The sequence below is a fragment of the Podarcis muralis genome, chromosome 2 (assembly GCF_964188315.1).
Source record: "Podarcis muralis chromosome 2, rPodMur119.hap1.1, whole genome shotgun sequence".
Classification (NCBI taxonomy): Eukaryota; Metazoa; Chordata; class Lepidosauria; order Squamata; family Lacertidae; genus Podarcis; species Podarcis muralis.
The window spans coordinates 83135712-83150595 of record NC_135656.1 but is presented as its reverse complement, the minus strand read 5'-3'; the positions used below and the strand labels follow the sequence as shown (position 1 = coordinate 83150595).

Genomic DNA, 14884 nt, shown 5'->3' with positions numbered 1-14884 from the left:
TCCACCTTGCTGAATTCTACAAGAGCAAAACTGAGACTAAGGAGGAGCATGCTGACAGCCAGTGCCACCCCCTAAGTAAGGAGGCAAGTACATGGGGGTTGACTAAGGGCAGGCAAAGTTTGGTGGGGTAGTGCCCCATCTGCCCAATAGACCAGCCTCCACTGGCATATACCTAAAAATGTGAAGGGTGAATGCAGCAACTGAGGGTCTGCAAACAGGTGTATTTATGTATCTTCACCCAGTGAGTCAGGACTGGCTGCATCTCCTTGCTGAGTTGGTCAAACATGTGGCATGGCCAAGACAATAATTAGCAGAAAGCAAGAAAGCCAACACAACAGGCAACAACCAAGCTGATTTCTTATGTTCGTACTAGCTTTTGTCAACCTGTGCTCCAGCATCATCACCATCATCACCATCACCACCATCATCATCATCATCATCATTATTATTATTATTATTATTATTAATTTCCTGAAACTGAGAGGTGGAAAGCAGGCACAGTCTACACCATTGGCTGTGCTGGCATTCCACCTCTCAGTTTCAGGGCTCATTGGTTGCTGGGATGGTTGAGGAATTTCTCATAATTCCTAAGAGAACATCAAGGCAGTAAGCAGAAGCGGAAGCAGGTTATACAAGCGCAGAGGGAGTGGGAGGAAATAAAAAGGGGGAATTGCAGGCCATTTCCTGCAGGTTAGTGTCTGGTGAAAGGCAAAGAAGCTGAAGGTTCAGGCAGGATTACAAGGAAATCAGGGCCAAGCAAGGCAAGAACGATAGTGCCAGCAGCCCTTGCAGCTGATGGGGAAAGTGTGGGGTCCAGCGGTGTCTCAAGCAGGAAGCAGGGAATGGAGAAGCCACACAAAGCAGCCCTTATAAAGCAGGTGAAGGGAGGAAAAGAGACAGCGATAGGCCTTACCTGCACCCCGCAAACCTGCACAGGTGGAAGAGAAAGAAATGTAGAGAAAAGGGACAACATTAAAAGTTCTAAAGCAATGCTAATGCACTGTGAGTTTCCCAGGACAGAGTCTCTGCTGAAAGGCAACTGTGTAGAAGGTTCCCACTCCTGTGTGTGTATCGATCCTTTGCTTTTAGGGTACCACAAAACTTATCCAAAGAGCATATTTTGATCCAAGTGAGCAATGGCTTAAACAAAACAACGGTGTGACTCCCCCCCCCCCCATCTGTAAACATTCCAAGGCAACCCATCTCATCGAGCCTTAAAGACAACACTTCCCCAAATCATTCTGCCAAATGCTGTGCCTCAATGAGAGCATCTATATGTGGGAATGGATGGGACCACCCAATGCCCTGCAACCCACTCCCCCACTAAGGATGGCAGTAGTACAAGGCAGTGCTAGAACTAATAGGTGAGAATGAAATGCTTGCGCTGACTAAGTGATCTCCTTAACACCTCTTTGAATTCCACCCTACATCTCTCACCTTTCCACCCAGTGGCAATCAAGGTGGCTAGCCACAAGAATTCAAAGGCAGTAAAAAATACTAGAACAGCAACAAAAGTACAAAGGGAAGCACAGCAAAAAGAAGGCTAAGATAATGCAAAACAACCACCACTTGTTAAAAACACCATCCATATATTTACAAATCAGCTTGTTGGATGGCTATCTGACAGGGATGCTATGGAGATTTCTGCACTGAGCCGGGGGTGGGCTGGAGGATCTCCAAAGGTCCCTTCCAACTCAAAAAGCCTGAACCTTGGCAGCATCACCAACACATTTCTATTTACTGTCAGAAATAGTCTATTGCCAGGACAACAAACATCTTTGAGCCTACTTCAGAAGGCCCAATTTCTTCAAAATCTTATTGATGACAATGGCTCCCAGAAATCAGCTAGGCCAGTGTTGGAAAAAAGAAGACAGAAAAGATATGCCTTAGAAGAAGGGAGACTAGCAGTGACTTGGGTCTGCTGAAACCCAACAGGACAGATCCAATCTGTCCATAAAGTCATCGCCCTGCAAGTGGAAACACTTACCCAGTGAACCTTTGGGACAAGGCACCACAGCTGTCAAGCCAAACTTGGTTTGAGGCCACCACACCCCAGATCTCAAAGATTTAGGACATGCATCGTAGAGCACTGTGAAGTCAAACACAGAAACATAAGTCACAGGGAATCTAAAGGAGGGGTTTTATTCCACACAATGCCTCGATTGAAGACAGGGAGGCCTTCGAAGAACTCTCAAAACTGATCAGTGTAACATCAAATAAAATAAAACATTGTCTAAAATGAAATTTCAATTTTCAATGGTATTTAATAGCTTATAAAGCACAAAAAAGGAACCTAGAGCACAAAACTACAGAGGCAGCAGATTTTATGCACATACAGTGGCCTTCTGAGAAAAATCTAAAATTACTGCGGGGGATGACAGAACTCATTAAAGAAATATTAGGCTGTGAACTGCTGAAGGGACCCAGAGGGGCAACTTCCAAATCCTTTGCAGCATAGACCCAAGTTGTGTGATACAGAATCTGTGCAGAGTTGTGTTCTGCAGAAAGAATTTCATATAGTACTTGAGCAGTAGTGACCAGGAAGCCTCTATGACGGATAAATGTCTCAAATATGGTCATGCTAACTAATTATGTTAAAATAAGGAATGAATAAAGGTGGGAAGGTTGGCTCATTGGGAATGAGATGATTTGCATTTAGTCCTGGAACAAGAAATGTAATGATCCAGTTCAGATTTTTTTTCCATGTTGCCTGTAGTGTAATTGCTTGTCTTTCAGCTTAAGCTGCCATCTTCCATGAAGTTTCAGTGCTGAAGCCGCTCTCATGAAGAACCCCTCTAAAGCACCCTGAGTTTACTCTCCCATCAACCTACGACAAAGCCATTGGTGAATGAGAGGAGAGATATATCCCCCCCCCCTTTGAAAAATTGGGGGAAATGACTATTCCCCTCAAATCGGCTATTACATTCACCTGACCCCCCCCCCCCAAAATTTATTTGGACTTCCTGAAGGGCCAGAAGCAAAAACGGGCAAAGCAAGTCCAGCTCTGAGGAATGGACAGCTACAGGTGGAGCAATCTCCCCAGTTTGACAGGGGAGACGGGAGGCTCCCTCAGAACTGTTTAGAAACGTGGACGCCTACTCACCCTGGCACCCGCTGGGTGTCACCTCGGCAAAAGGGCTGTCGCAGCTGTTGCACTGCCGGCCAATCACGCCAGGCCTGCAGTGGCACTGGCCCACTTCCTGGTCGCAGGAACGGGAGGAGGAGCCAATGGGGTAGCAGTCACAGGGGAGGCAAGTGTCGCTCCCTTTGGGGCGGTAGTGGAACTCCTGTGGGGAGAAGGGAGAGGGGCAGGGGAGGCGGTTAGAGAGCCGGGTCGCAGGAGGAGGAGTGGGGCAGCAGAGGGAGCGAAGGGCAAACTGTGGGCAAGAAGGGAGGGCTAACATAAGGGAGCCCAACGAAAGAAGCAGGAGAAAGGGAGCAGGGCCTGGTGGGACAAAGAGAGGAGCACTGTTAGGGCAGCAGAAAGCAGAGGCCGGCCCAGCCCAGTCCAGTCGGTCAGTCAGAACAGGGAGATTCTATACGGTGTTTCTCCAACTTGGGACCTGGCTGTTGTTGGACTACAACTCCCATCATCCCAATAGTCCTGCTAGCTAGTGATCAGGGGTGATGGGAGTTGTAGTCCAACAATAGCTGGAGACCCAAGTTGCAGAAACACATAAGTTGTTCCTGCCTCCCAGGCCTGGTACCGGCAGCCAGTCAGCTTAGGGACACTGGTTCAGAGTCCCAGGGGCTCAGAAGGTTCCTTTGCCGACCTGATCCAGCTCTGCTGCTGGGCCCTGCCCTGCCTCAGGCAGCTGCTTTTGAGTGAGAGCCAAACTTGGCTGCACAAGTGGGTGTGGGTGTTAGTAGGAGGGTGGCATTGGCAGCACTGTGCCAGCCCTGCTCCCTCCATTCCAGTGCTCCCAAAGTGCTTTCGGCTGTCTGATGCTGCAGGGTCCTTCCAATCCACCATGCCTAGTAGGCGCCAGAGTGAACAGCAGCTTCTCAGTTCCTTAAACAGTCTCTATCCTGGTTCAAGCACTATTCCTAAGCCTGCAGCGTTGGGTTCGGGTCAAGGAGTCCTGATAACAGGCAAGAAGGCAGGCAGGGACAGGTATTGAGAGAAGGAAATGGAAGACTCTTGCCAGGTGGCGCATAGAAACATAGAAATGGAAGGGACCACAAGGGTCATCTATTCCAGCCTCCTGCAATGCAGGAAACTTTTGTCCAACGTGTGACTTAAACCCAGGACACTGAGATTATGGGTCTCATACTCTACTATCCCAGCAATCACACAATTTTTATTGATTTATTTCCCACCTTTCCTCCAAGAGGCTCAAGGCTGGAATACAGTGGTACCTCGGGTTAAGTACTTAATTCGTTCTGGAGGTCCGTTCTTAACCTGAAACTGCTCTTAACCTGAAGCACCACTTTAGCTAATGGGGCCTCCTGCTGCCGCCGTGCCACCAGAGCATGATTTCTGTTCTCATCCTGAAGCAAAGTTCTTAACCTGAAGCACTATTTCTGGGTTAGCGGAGTCTGTAACCTGAAGCGTATTTAACCTGAAGCGTATGTAACCCGGGGTACCACTGTACATGGTTCTTGTGATTCTTCCCACCGCCCATTTATCTTCGTAACAATCCTGCGAGGTAGGCTAGACGGAGTGAGATGGACCAGGCTAAGATCACTCAGGGAGCTTCATGGCTGAGTGGGGATTTGAACCCTGGTCATCTCAGGTCCGAGTCCAAGACCCTAACCGCTATGCTGCACTGGGTCAGGAGACCTGAGAACAAAATCTGGAAATGCATGAGAATGAATATCAAGGTGAGGTTTACATTCCCACAGCTTGGTGCAAGCATTAGGACATTGCAGAGGGTTGAAAGGCTATATTGCGGGTGGTGGGCAAAGTGAGTCAAGTGCTGCCTCAGATCCTAAGGGGAGCAAAGCCCCAAAACATTTCACAGAGAGAAAGAAAGGTCCGTTTTCTTACCTTACAGCGACATTGCCCATTGGTCTTATTACAGTCTGGGTCAAATCCTTTGGCCGCATCGCAGTTGCAGGGCCCACAAGTTGGATTCCCCCACCAGCCCTTGGGACACTGCTGATCCATCCTGCAGGGGGGAAAGTCAGATGGATCCCTGATGTTATACACCCAGCACAGCACAACAGCCATCTTTATCAGTCTTCCAGGAGCTTGATGGCCTTCTTGGTTTTCCTCTCTTCCCCAAATTGCATAAAGGGGGCTGCTGGCCACCTGCCTTGGTGGGTCACGAATTGTGTGGGCCTGCCCAATCTCACACTGATACGCTCAGATCACTTCACTGCTAATTAGCCATGTCCAAAGTAAGCTGCTAATCAACTCTAACGGGAGGAACAAATTGATGCACAAAGAATGAAATTCTCTGGTTTTTCTCCTCAGTGGCCTATCTGTTAAAGACTGGAGTGGAGGAAACCAAATGAATAGGGAAAAGAGCTTTACCTAGGCCCATAGGATGTTGAGAAGTACGGGAGCAGTCCTGGATCTCACCTGTGCTCACAATATTGCCCAAAGTGATTCTCTCCACATTCGCAGACATAGCCGTGGGGAGCCCCAGGCTTCCGCCGACACACTGACTTGTTCTTGCAGGGGTTCAGATGACAGGCGTCAACGCAGTTGGCACCATAGTAACCTGGAAGGACAGGTTAGAAGTAAGGTTCTAACTGAGCCCAGTGAGTTTATTAAGGTGGAGTGGATCGCAGTGCCAAGCCCTTATCAATTCTCTCTTTCACCCACCCATCCAAAAAGAAAATCCTGCAACAGAAGAAGCCAAAGGCTATGGTTGACGTATAGGGATTGTGCAAATCTGCTTGATTTACACACCTTTGGCTGAAAAATTTGGCTTATTTGATCACTGAATTGAGAAGGACAACCCCCCTCTCCACCTCCACACACACACAATGACTGGGCAGCTTGTGAAAATCATGGGCAAGTGAAGGATCTGTGTTGCTTGTGCATCTCCTACCTGGCTGGCAGACGCAAGTGTAGCTTTGCCACTTGTCCTGGCACAGACTGTTGGCAGGGCAAGGGTTGGAGTCACAAGGGTTGGGCACAGTACATCCTGCTTCCACGTTCAGAGCGTTGCTGGGCTTGGGTAATGCCATCCCTGTGGCTGTGTCACCCAGGCGTACTCCCTGAAAGCCAAGTGAAAGGGGTATTATACGGGATCTCTTTAGGAAAGCCAGTGGACCATTTGGCCAGCCTCTCAAGCGACTCTTTTATAAAATTGCCCAGTAGCCTTTGCCAAGCTTTCCTGATATTTTCTCTCCCCTTATTACCAACTATTCAGGTGTCCTATAGAAAGCCGCCCCACCACCTCTGCCCACAAAGAGTGGCAGTCCCTGCAAGGGAAAAAATCTGTGGCTTGCGTCACATCCATACTATAGATTTAAAGCACTCTTATACCACTTTAACAGTCATGGCTTCCCCCAAAGAATCCTGGGAGCTGTAGTTTGTTAAGGATGCTGAACTCCTAAATACTCAATTTCCAGCACCCTTAACCAATGAAGGTCCCCAAGATTCTCCGTGATTGTTAAAAGTGGTAGAGTGATGCTTTAATGTATGGTACGGATGTGACCTTTGTGTTTCTTTGTTTTCTTAAATCTCCCCTTTGCGAATACTGCCTGTCACAGAATCAAGACAGAGAAGGTTTGACATTTGGAAAATTGCCAGGACTTACCTGGATGCAACCCTCCAAACCGTGATGCACTTTACCAGACTCTAGGATTCCCCCAACGTGGAGATGCTTCACTTTCAGGCCATGTAGCTCATTTCCAACAACTACAGTGTCCTGAGAAAAGAAACCCAACCGATAGCAATTTCATACTTTACATGTTCTCTACACGTTTGAAAAAGAAGCTCTCAGTTACAAGGCTGGAAGAGACAATTGGTATTGGTGAGAGAGAGAGAGAGAGAGAGAGAGAGAGAGAGAGAGAGAGAGAGAGAAAAGGAAACAGGCAACAAGGTTCTGTTAAGAACACTCAAAAGGGTGGAAGAAGACTCACAAAATGTGGATCATTTGGGGATAATGTGCCCCCACCTTCAGGGCTCACCTGGTAAAAGCCAAAGTCCAGGTTGAGGGTGATGATGTAACGTGTCTCTCGACCACTCCGGACGTCCTGTAGCTGTAGCTGGAGGTCGTGCCACGTCCCATCATTCAAGTGCATCTGATCCAGGAGGAGCTTGGTGGTGCGTCCAGAGCCCCTGTTCACCATGAAGGAGAGCAGGCCGGAGTCCAGCTAAAGAAAGGGCAACGTTAGAATGGAGGAAATTCTACCCAGGGAGCAAGACCCAAGAAAGCTCAGAGCGAGGCTGGTAAGAGATGGATCCAAGGGAGATTTCCAAAGGCCAGAGAGGCCTGGAGGCTGGAAGGTCACACTCAGTCCCTGAGCTAGATGATCTTTGGTTTTACAGCTTTAAGTGGAATGAATAGCTCTCACAACATTTGCTCACAGCACAGAGCGGAAGCAGACGATAGGCTTATGGGTACTGGGAACGGTACCTGGCAGAGTATGGTGGTGTACTGGCCAGCATGTGCCTGAAGCAGCACTCCGTTCAGTTTGCGTGTCCGGAATGCCAGGCCCATATACCAGGGGGTGGAGATCTTCACTTCATTCTTGAAGTCCCAGAAAAGGATGCTGTTGCCACGGAAATGGTGAGGGTGATGCATGGCTGGAAAAGAAAAGAGGAGCATCAGAACAGATGCTGGAGATCAGAACAGTGTGATGAAGCTTGTGATGGGAGATGCCCCAAAGCCCCCCTTGCTTCTTTCACTTCAATGGCTTTTGTGCCATTTTGTGCCAAGGAAATGCCCCTGGATTAGGCCTGGGGAGAGGAGCTGGAGGTTTAATCTCACTTAAAATGCCGAGGAGTGGACGCACTGTGCAGAAGGAAGGCAAGCAACATGACCAGATGACAGGTCTAGCAGGTCTGGGTCAAACACTTGAGAACTGCAAATTTTGATGGTTCTACAGACTAAAAAAACATTTGAGGGCTGGCTTTTTTTTTTTAAGCTACGTGTTAGAGCACGTGCTTTGCATGTAGAAGGTCCCAGGTTCAATCCCATGCATCTCCAAGTTGGGCTGGGAGAGACCCTGGTCTGAAATCCTGAACGGTTGCTGCCAGTCAGTGAGATAATACTGAGCAAGATGGGCCAATGGCCTGACTCAGTCAAGCCTATGTTCCTCTGTGAAATTGTGCTTTTCTCTTCAACATCCTCAAAACTGATGCCTGATTCTTTCCTGACCACCACTCACATGCAGTTTGAAGGGGAAAGTCACAATTTAGATATACATATGTGCTCTATAAGGCAGCATGTTTTGACACTGAATACAAAACGTACTATCAGTTTTGCCTGACTTTCCTTGGGAACCCACATCCCCTTCCAACAGAACCTTTCCAAGGCCGAAGTGTTGCATTTCGTTTTGACTATACCTCCTGGCTTGCACTCCCATGACAGTCCCGGCCACCCCTTCCATGTGCCTCCTGAATATTCCACAAAGTTACACTCACCATGCCTGCACTCCTTGCCTCCAAAGCCTACTGGGCATTCGCAGGAGAAGGAAGACCAGCCCACAGTGCAGGTGCCACTGTTCTTGCAGGGGTTGGAATCACAGAAGGAGTGCTTGGCATGGCAACCTGGGGACATTGCAGATGGACAGCACAAGTGAAGACAAAGGATGTTACTTGGAATAGCTTCTTCTTTGGCTTCAACTCCCAACTTTCCTAAACTATGATAACAGGCCCTCAAAGCTGAACATTAACAATAGGCAGGAACATCTCCCGATGCCATCAATTTCCTCATTCAGTCCTTCAAGCCCTGCCTTTCTTCACAATGTCTGGAAGCTGCAGCAGACACCAAGAATGGTCCTCTCCAAGTCTCACCTTTCCCTCTGGAAATGCCTTTCTGGTTAGGCACAACAAGTATGAAGTCCCCAAGAAATCCACAGTGGGAAAGACTAATTTGGGATGGTGACCCCATTAGGTCAGTGGTTTGGGTCTGGCCCACGTCCTGCCCGGGCAATGAGAAAGCAGAGGTGCCCCTATTAGTATTACAATTGTAGCGTCAGCCAAATGGTCATGCACGTTCGTTAGATAAAACAAAGGGCCAATAAACATACAGAGCTGAACCTCTCTTCTTCCAGGAGTCTTGCCAGAGCTGCGAAAGAGAGGGCCAGCTGGTACTGGTGCAGCCTATGGTATAATTAAAACAACGGCCTGGTTCCCTGAACCATCAAGCCAGCTATAGCCAAGCTCTTTGCAACACTGCAATGGAAGGCAAGGATGATATGGGAGAGGAATGAGCCATGGCTTGGGAGAGCCATCCATGGTTAAGCAGCTGACATTACCTGTTGCGGTCCCATTGTTTGCAATGTAGGAAGCCAGGTCAATGCGTTTACTGTCAATGTACAGATCTCTCATGCACCCCACAAACTCCCTGTGCTCCACTGGAAAGTTCTCAGGCAGATTGGGGACCCCTCCAAGGAGCAAAGGCCCAGTGAGGTCCAGCGATCTGGAGGAAGAAAAGGCCCGTAAGTGGTATTTGCTGCGGGTCAGCTTTCCAAAAGGTTACCTTTAAGCTAGAAATGGGGAAAGGGGACAAGCGTTTTGCTTAATCTACAGATCAGGGAAATGCAGAAGCCCCGTGCACAGGCGTTTTGACATTAAATGCAGCCATACTGTTCCGGTAGTCCCACCCTCCCTGAGCCAAGCATGCAGGATTTAGGACAAGCCATTGGCAGCCAGGACTGTGGTGGGACACCAGATCTTCCACGTATCACCACAAGGAAGGAAGAAAAAATGAAATTCATCCCACCAGCCCACACTCTCATTGATGCTGTTAGATATTTAGCATATAGAGTCCTCTAGGGTTCTGCCATTATAACTTTGACAAATGGTATGTAATATCAACCTACCTTGCAAGGTTGCCGTAAGCATTACTGAGATGACATATAATTAGTGCTTGAAACATTCAAAACATGCTATATAAACTACTCAGAAGCCTAGTTTGGTATCAAGCGGTGGAAAATAAATATATAAATAAAATGAAGCTATCACAGTTGTCTTTACTACAGAATAGTTACCAGCCACAATTTTAATTTTTATCCCCACTTTGTATACGTGAACTGAAATGACAGGAAGACCTCAAGACTTTCACTGAATTAACCACCCCTGATTTTGTATGTTACAAGGTTGTTAAAGGGTAGACCAATTTGTGTTCAATGGTCTTAGACATTCTGAAGAACACCATGAGAAAGGCCGGTGTAGTGGGAAATTTGGGGTTTTCTTAATGAAAGTCATTGATAAAAAACCTTTACACGCCCACCATTTCATTCAGTTCACTGAAAAGCAAGTGTTAGCATCCAAGAGCCAATGCAAATAAGGCTATCAGACGATTACTTGAGACCCATGACTGATTCTGGCACTCACAAACAAACATCAGTTGGTAACACAATATACTAATCCCAACTAAGGAAAATCCTGAAAACGAAGCTTGACTTGTATAAAGTCTTTGACAGTGTTCTTTCCAAAACAGACACTCCAATATTAAGAGGCCTCTTGTTATTTCAGAAGTCATGTTCAAACTTTTCTCATGTCCCATTCCCTTGCATCTATTTTTCATTATATCCAGCTCTTCTTTTGAGTGGAAGCTTGCATGTAGTGTGTGTGTGTGTGTGTGTGTGTGTGTGTGTGTGTGTGTCCCTAGTCCACTATAAGGACTATCTTCTTTCCTTGCCATTCATTCCTATTTGCTTCTAACTTTCTCTGCCTTTTAGTGTGTTTGCAATCTTCGCTTCCCCTCTTCCCACCCTTTCCTTAACCCCCATTCCATTTTTGCCCTGCTATCCTCCTCCCCACTTTCCTCTCTTGGCCCCCTTTCTGTAGGTGACTTCTGATGCATGACTTAGTTACACAGAAACAGCCACAAGCAAAACAAAATTCGCAAAACGAAAAGCTAATATTTCCCTTGCCTGGATCGAAGCTCTGGACTGCCTTGTGCATATGCAATGCTTTCTAGCCAGTCTGAGACATCACACACAGGCAAGTGCAGTGGACCTGACAAGTAGGGTGTCCAGAGGATTGCCCGAGGTTCCTGCTTGCAATTGCTACACTGTTCTAAAGGTACTGCTTTATTGTGCATTTTAATTATGGATATTTGTATTTCTGTGGTTTGTGCAACTTAGTTTTGTAAAGTCTATTTGGGCATTAGACAGCATGTGTGTATGTGTGTGTATTGGGGTAGCCAAAGTTGTGCCCTCCAGATGTTCCTGGACTACAACTCCCAGCATCCCTGACCATTGACTATTTATTTATTATTTATTGATTTCTATCCCACTGTTTCTTCCAAGGAGCTCAAGATGACATACATGGTTCTCCCCCTCCTCAATTAATCCCCACAACAGACCTATTGAGGTGGATTAGGCTGAGAGGCAGTGGCTCGCCCAAGGTCACCCAGTGAGCTTCATGGCAGAGTAGGGATTTGAACCCTGATCTCCCAGGCCCTAGTCTGACACTCTTATCACTACACCACACTGGCTGGTGTGGTGTTATGCTGGCTGGTCGGGGTTGAAGAGAGTCCAACTACATATGGAGGGTCACAGATTAGCCATTCCTCCTATACAGGATACAGAGCTGAGTAATAAAAACTGCAGCTGCCTCTGTAGCTGTGGGATGGGGAGGCAGGCAAAAACCCAGAGAGAAACAATGGCACAGAGCAGTCTGTGTGGGTAACTGTGAGACTCCCGCTCACACTGCAGTAGGGTGTGGCCTATTATAAATCACGTGACCACACTCCAAGCTTCTCATTCCCAACCTCCACTTGAGAATGAACTGGAGAGGGAGCTTTGACTGCATTTGGGGGTGGGGCGTAAGGAAAGGTGTTTCTACTTAGCTCTTTGAAAAGTGGGCAGCACATTTCTGGTCTAGCTGCAAGTGGGAAACACTCACTTTTTGGAACTGGACTGCACCCCCTCTGCTGCACAGGAGTAGTTCCCAATCTCGTTGCCGAACTGCAGGGCCACAGATGCATCGCATTTGTCCACCATCAGAATGGCCACTTTTTCTTTGGAAGGTCCCTGCACAGAACCCAGGGAGCTGATCTTGGGCTGGAATGATAAAGCACGGACTAAGCAGGCATCACCCAAACAAAAAAGCCACATTGCCTTATTCTCAATTCACTAATGTCCCAATGAAACATTTAGGGGGAAAAGACAAGTCAGAATGCAAGATGTGGGTGGGTGGGGAGCAGAATCCCCACAGATAGAAAACTAGCAAGGGACAAAGAACATCAGATTCTTATTTAATGTAACCCTCCCGACGCATGTCTGCAGAAAACCCTTCCTTTGAAGCAACGGTTAGCATTAGAGGGGAAATTTGCTGCAAAGCAAAGACCGTTTTCAGAACAGAGGGTTTTTTCCTCAAGACTGCAACTAGGCTAATTTCCCTCTCCAGAAGGAAAGGGTTCAACTACCTCTCCATTCCTGGTCTGATACCATTAATTATCAACACTACACCCCTGCTAATGCAATTCACATTTTTTTAAAGCCAGCGTATTTGATGCGAAGAAGTGGTTTGCTGGGTGGGGCAGCAGTTAGCCAGGTAAAAAAAAGTACAAGAAACAAAATCAGGCCAGAGAGAAAAATCTGATAGAATGAATCTGTATCATATTTCCCCTTAAAATCCATGGCGCTTGGAAAAGAACTGCAGAGGAAGACAGAACCAGGATAACAAAATAATCGCAATGGCAGAAAGCCGAAGGTGCTAGCACCTACCTTGTTGTAATAGTGAAGCTGAACCGTATGCCATTGCCCATCACTCACACCTCTGGGCACATAGGGAGCAACAATGGTGCTAGACTCTCCTGCAAGGAGAGACATCATGAAATGTCAGCCAGGAAGACTTTAGGTCAAACTAGACAATATGTAAAATGCATGAATTTTAAAAACGTGTCCCTTTTCCTTCTTTAAAAATGGCACACATAGGGAACCAAACAGGAGCAGGACCACAGCACAGGGTGGCGTGCTAATTCTTCTCCACTGTGCTGCAGACCCACCAAGAAGGGTTAAATCGCACCCCAGTTGTCATTGCCACGTCCTGCAATCCTGATCCTGCTTGGGAGCCTCCTACAGCTGTTCCTTTTGAAGGAAAAGGGCACATTTGGCCCTTTGTCAAACCCTAAGGGAACACTGCTAATGTGCGGTAGCAGTATCACTCTTCTAAACATATCAAGATAAGAGAGTCTCACTTTGGCCCATATAATGACTGACAGTTCATCACATGTAGGAATGAATGTAAAAGAGCACAACTTGTGAAAGACAGCATGATAACACATGTGCTGTGCATATGCACAAAGACAGAGAGGGAGAGAAGTTGCTTTGAAACGTGCAGTAGCATTAATTTAGTATTTCTAGATACACTTTCTAAGAAATGAATAAGGCACTACAATGTTAGGAAGAAGGCATGCACCCTTCAAAGCGATTCCGTCGAATGGTTCCAAGTACTGTATATTGGCAAGGGAACATAGGAAAGGCCTTGGAGCTAATCTTTGCCTGGCCCTTCCAAACATCAGCTCCCCGTGTTGAACAGCTTGTGAAAAAAGAACCTGTTACAGCCAAATCCTGTCTAGGATATGTAACAACTTGGTAGTGTCTTTTTGAAGAGGATTAAATTTGAGGAACAGGAGGTGATTGGCGGCTTTTAGTATGACTTTTTAAAAAGATAACAGAGAGAATCAACCCCCTAAAAAATGTGTGGTTCCCGCCTTCATTCTTTGTATTTTTGAACATTTATTAAATAGGTTGATTTTTTAATTTAATTGGTTATGGGATATTAGGACTGAAAGGCAGAATGTAAATAATATAAATATACACATGCACATAAACATGCATGCACCCCTAGCAAAGCCGAGGAGTCCAGTATCACAGTGTTGATCTGATTATTTCCCCTGCAACTAAGCAAGCAAACAAGCTGATGCTCTTGGGTTCCTATTTGTGGCTGTGGTCAGCTATCGCACCCCGGCCATCGACTCAGATACATTAAGAGTCCCGGAAATAACAGCCTTTTCAGTAACTATATTTAAGGCACTTGACATCTGAACATTGCCTTTGAAGTTGAGCAACCCACAAAAGGCTATATCTCTTCAGATGGAACCTGATGTATAACGGACATGGTTTTGGGTGGGTGGTCTTGTGTCATATAACAGGATGCCTTTTAAACCACAGCTTAAAACAGAACATGGCTTCCCACTGACACAGCTCCATCATTCATCCTAACACGAAAAGCATGCTTAACTAGTCCTCTGAGACACAATCTAATTTGACTGTTTGTAACCTTCAGACCCAACATGATACGACGACGTACAAATACATATTATACAGGCACGCGAACACAAACATTGCTGCGCATACAAATATGTTCCCTTGCAATCTACACCATTTGATGCTTTTTTTCCCCAGCTTCATGCCTGCTCACACCCTATACCTACATATAAATAGTACCCTTGTGGTTTCCCATTAACACTCTTTAATTATAATAATAATTTATTAAATTTCTATACTGCCCTTCATCCGAAGTTCAAAGGGCAGTTTACAACATAGAATCATAGAATCATAGAGTTGGAATAGACCACAAGGGCCATCGAGTCCAACCCCCTGCCAAGCAGGAAACACCATCAGAGCACTCCTGACATATGGTTGTCAAGCCTCTGCTTAAAGACCTCCGAAGAAGGAGACTCCACCACACTCCTTGGCAGCAAATTCCACTGTCGAACAGCTCTTACTGTCAGGAAGTTCTTCCTAATGTTTAGGTGGAATCTTCTTTCTTGTAGTTTGGATCCACAATACATACCAT

General features: G+C 46.6%; 1 protein-coding gene across 3 annotated transcripts in view; it reads right to left on the bottom strand.

Annotated features, from left to right (window-relative positions):
- CELSR3 (cadherin EGF LAG seven-pass G-type receptor 3) overlaps positions 1-14884 on the bottom strand; it is an 89252-nt gene that overhangs the window by 30698 nt on the left and 43670 nt on the right. For 2 of the 3 annotated variants that reach the window (XM_077924948.1, XM_077924947.1), the window contains exons 5-17: positions 12808-12896; positions 11984-12141; positions 9385-9548; positions 8549-8674; positions 7539-7708; positions 7090-7275; positions 6717-6827; positions 6003-6171; positions 5528-5669; positions 4991-5111; positions 3104-3287; positions 1988-2089; positions 914-928 (exon numbers count right to left, since the gene is read on the bottom strand). In XM_077924948.1, coding sequence (XP_077781074.1) covers positions 914-928; positions 1988-2089; positions 3104-3287; positions 4991-5111; positions 5528-5669; positions 6003-6171; positions 6717-6827; positions 7090-7275; positions 7539-7708; positions 8549-8674; positions 9385-9548; positions 11984-12141; positions 12808-12896 — 1737 coding nt within the window. The remainder of the gene's footprint in view (positions 1-913; positions 929-1987; positions 2090-3103; positions 3288-4990; positions 5112-5527; positions 5670-6002; positions 6172-6716; positions 6828-7089; positions 7276-7538; positions 7709-8548; positions 8675-9384; positions 9549-11983; positions 12142-12807; positions 12897-14884) is intronic. The other variant, XM_028719157.2, reaches the window with a different exon arrangement.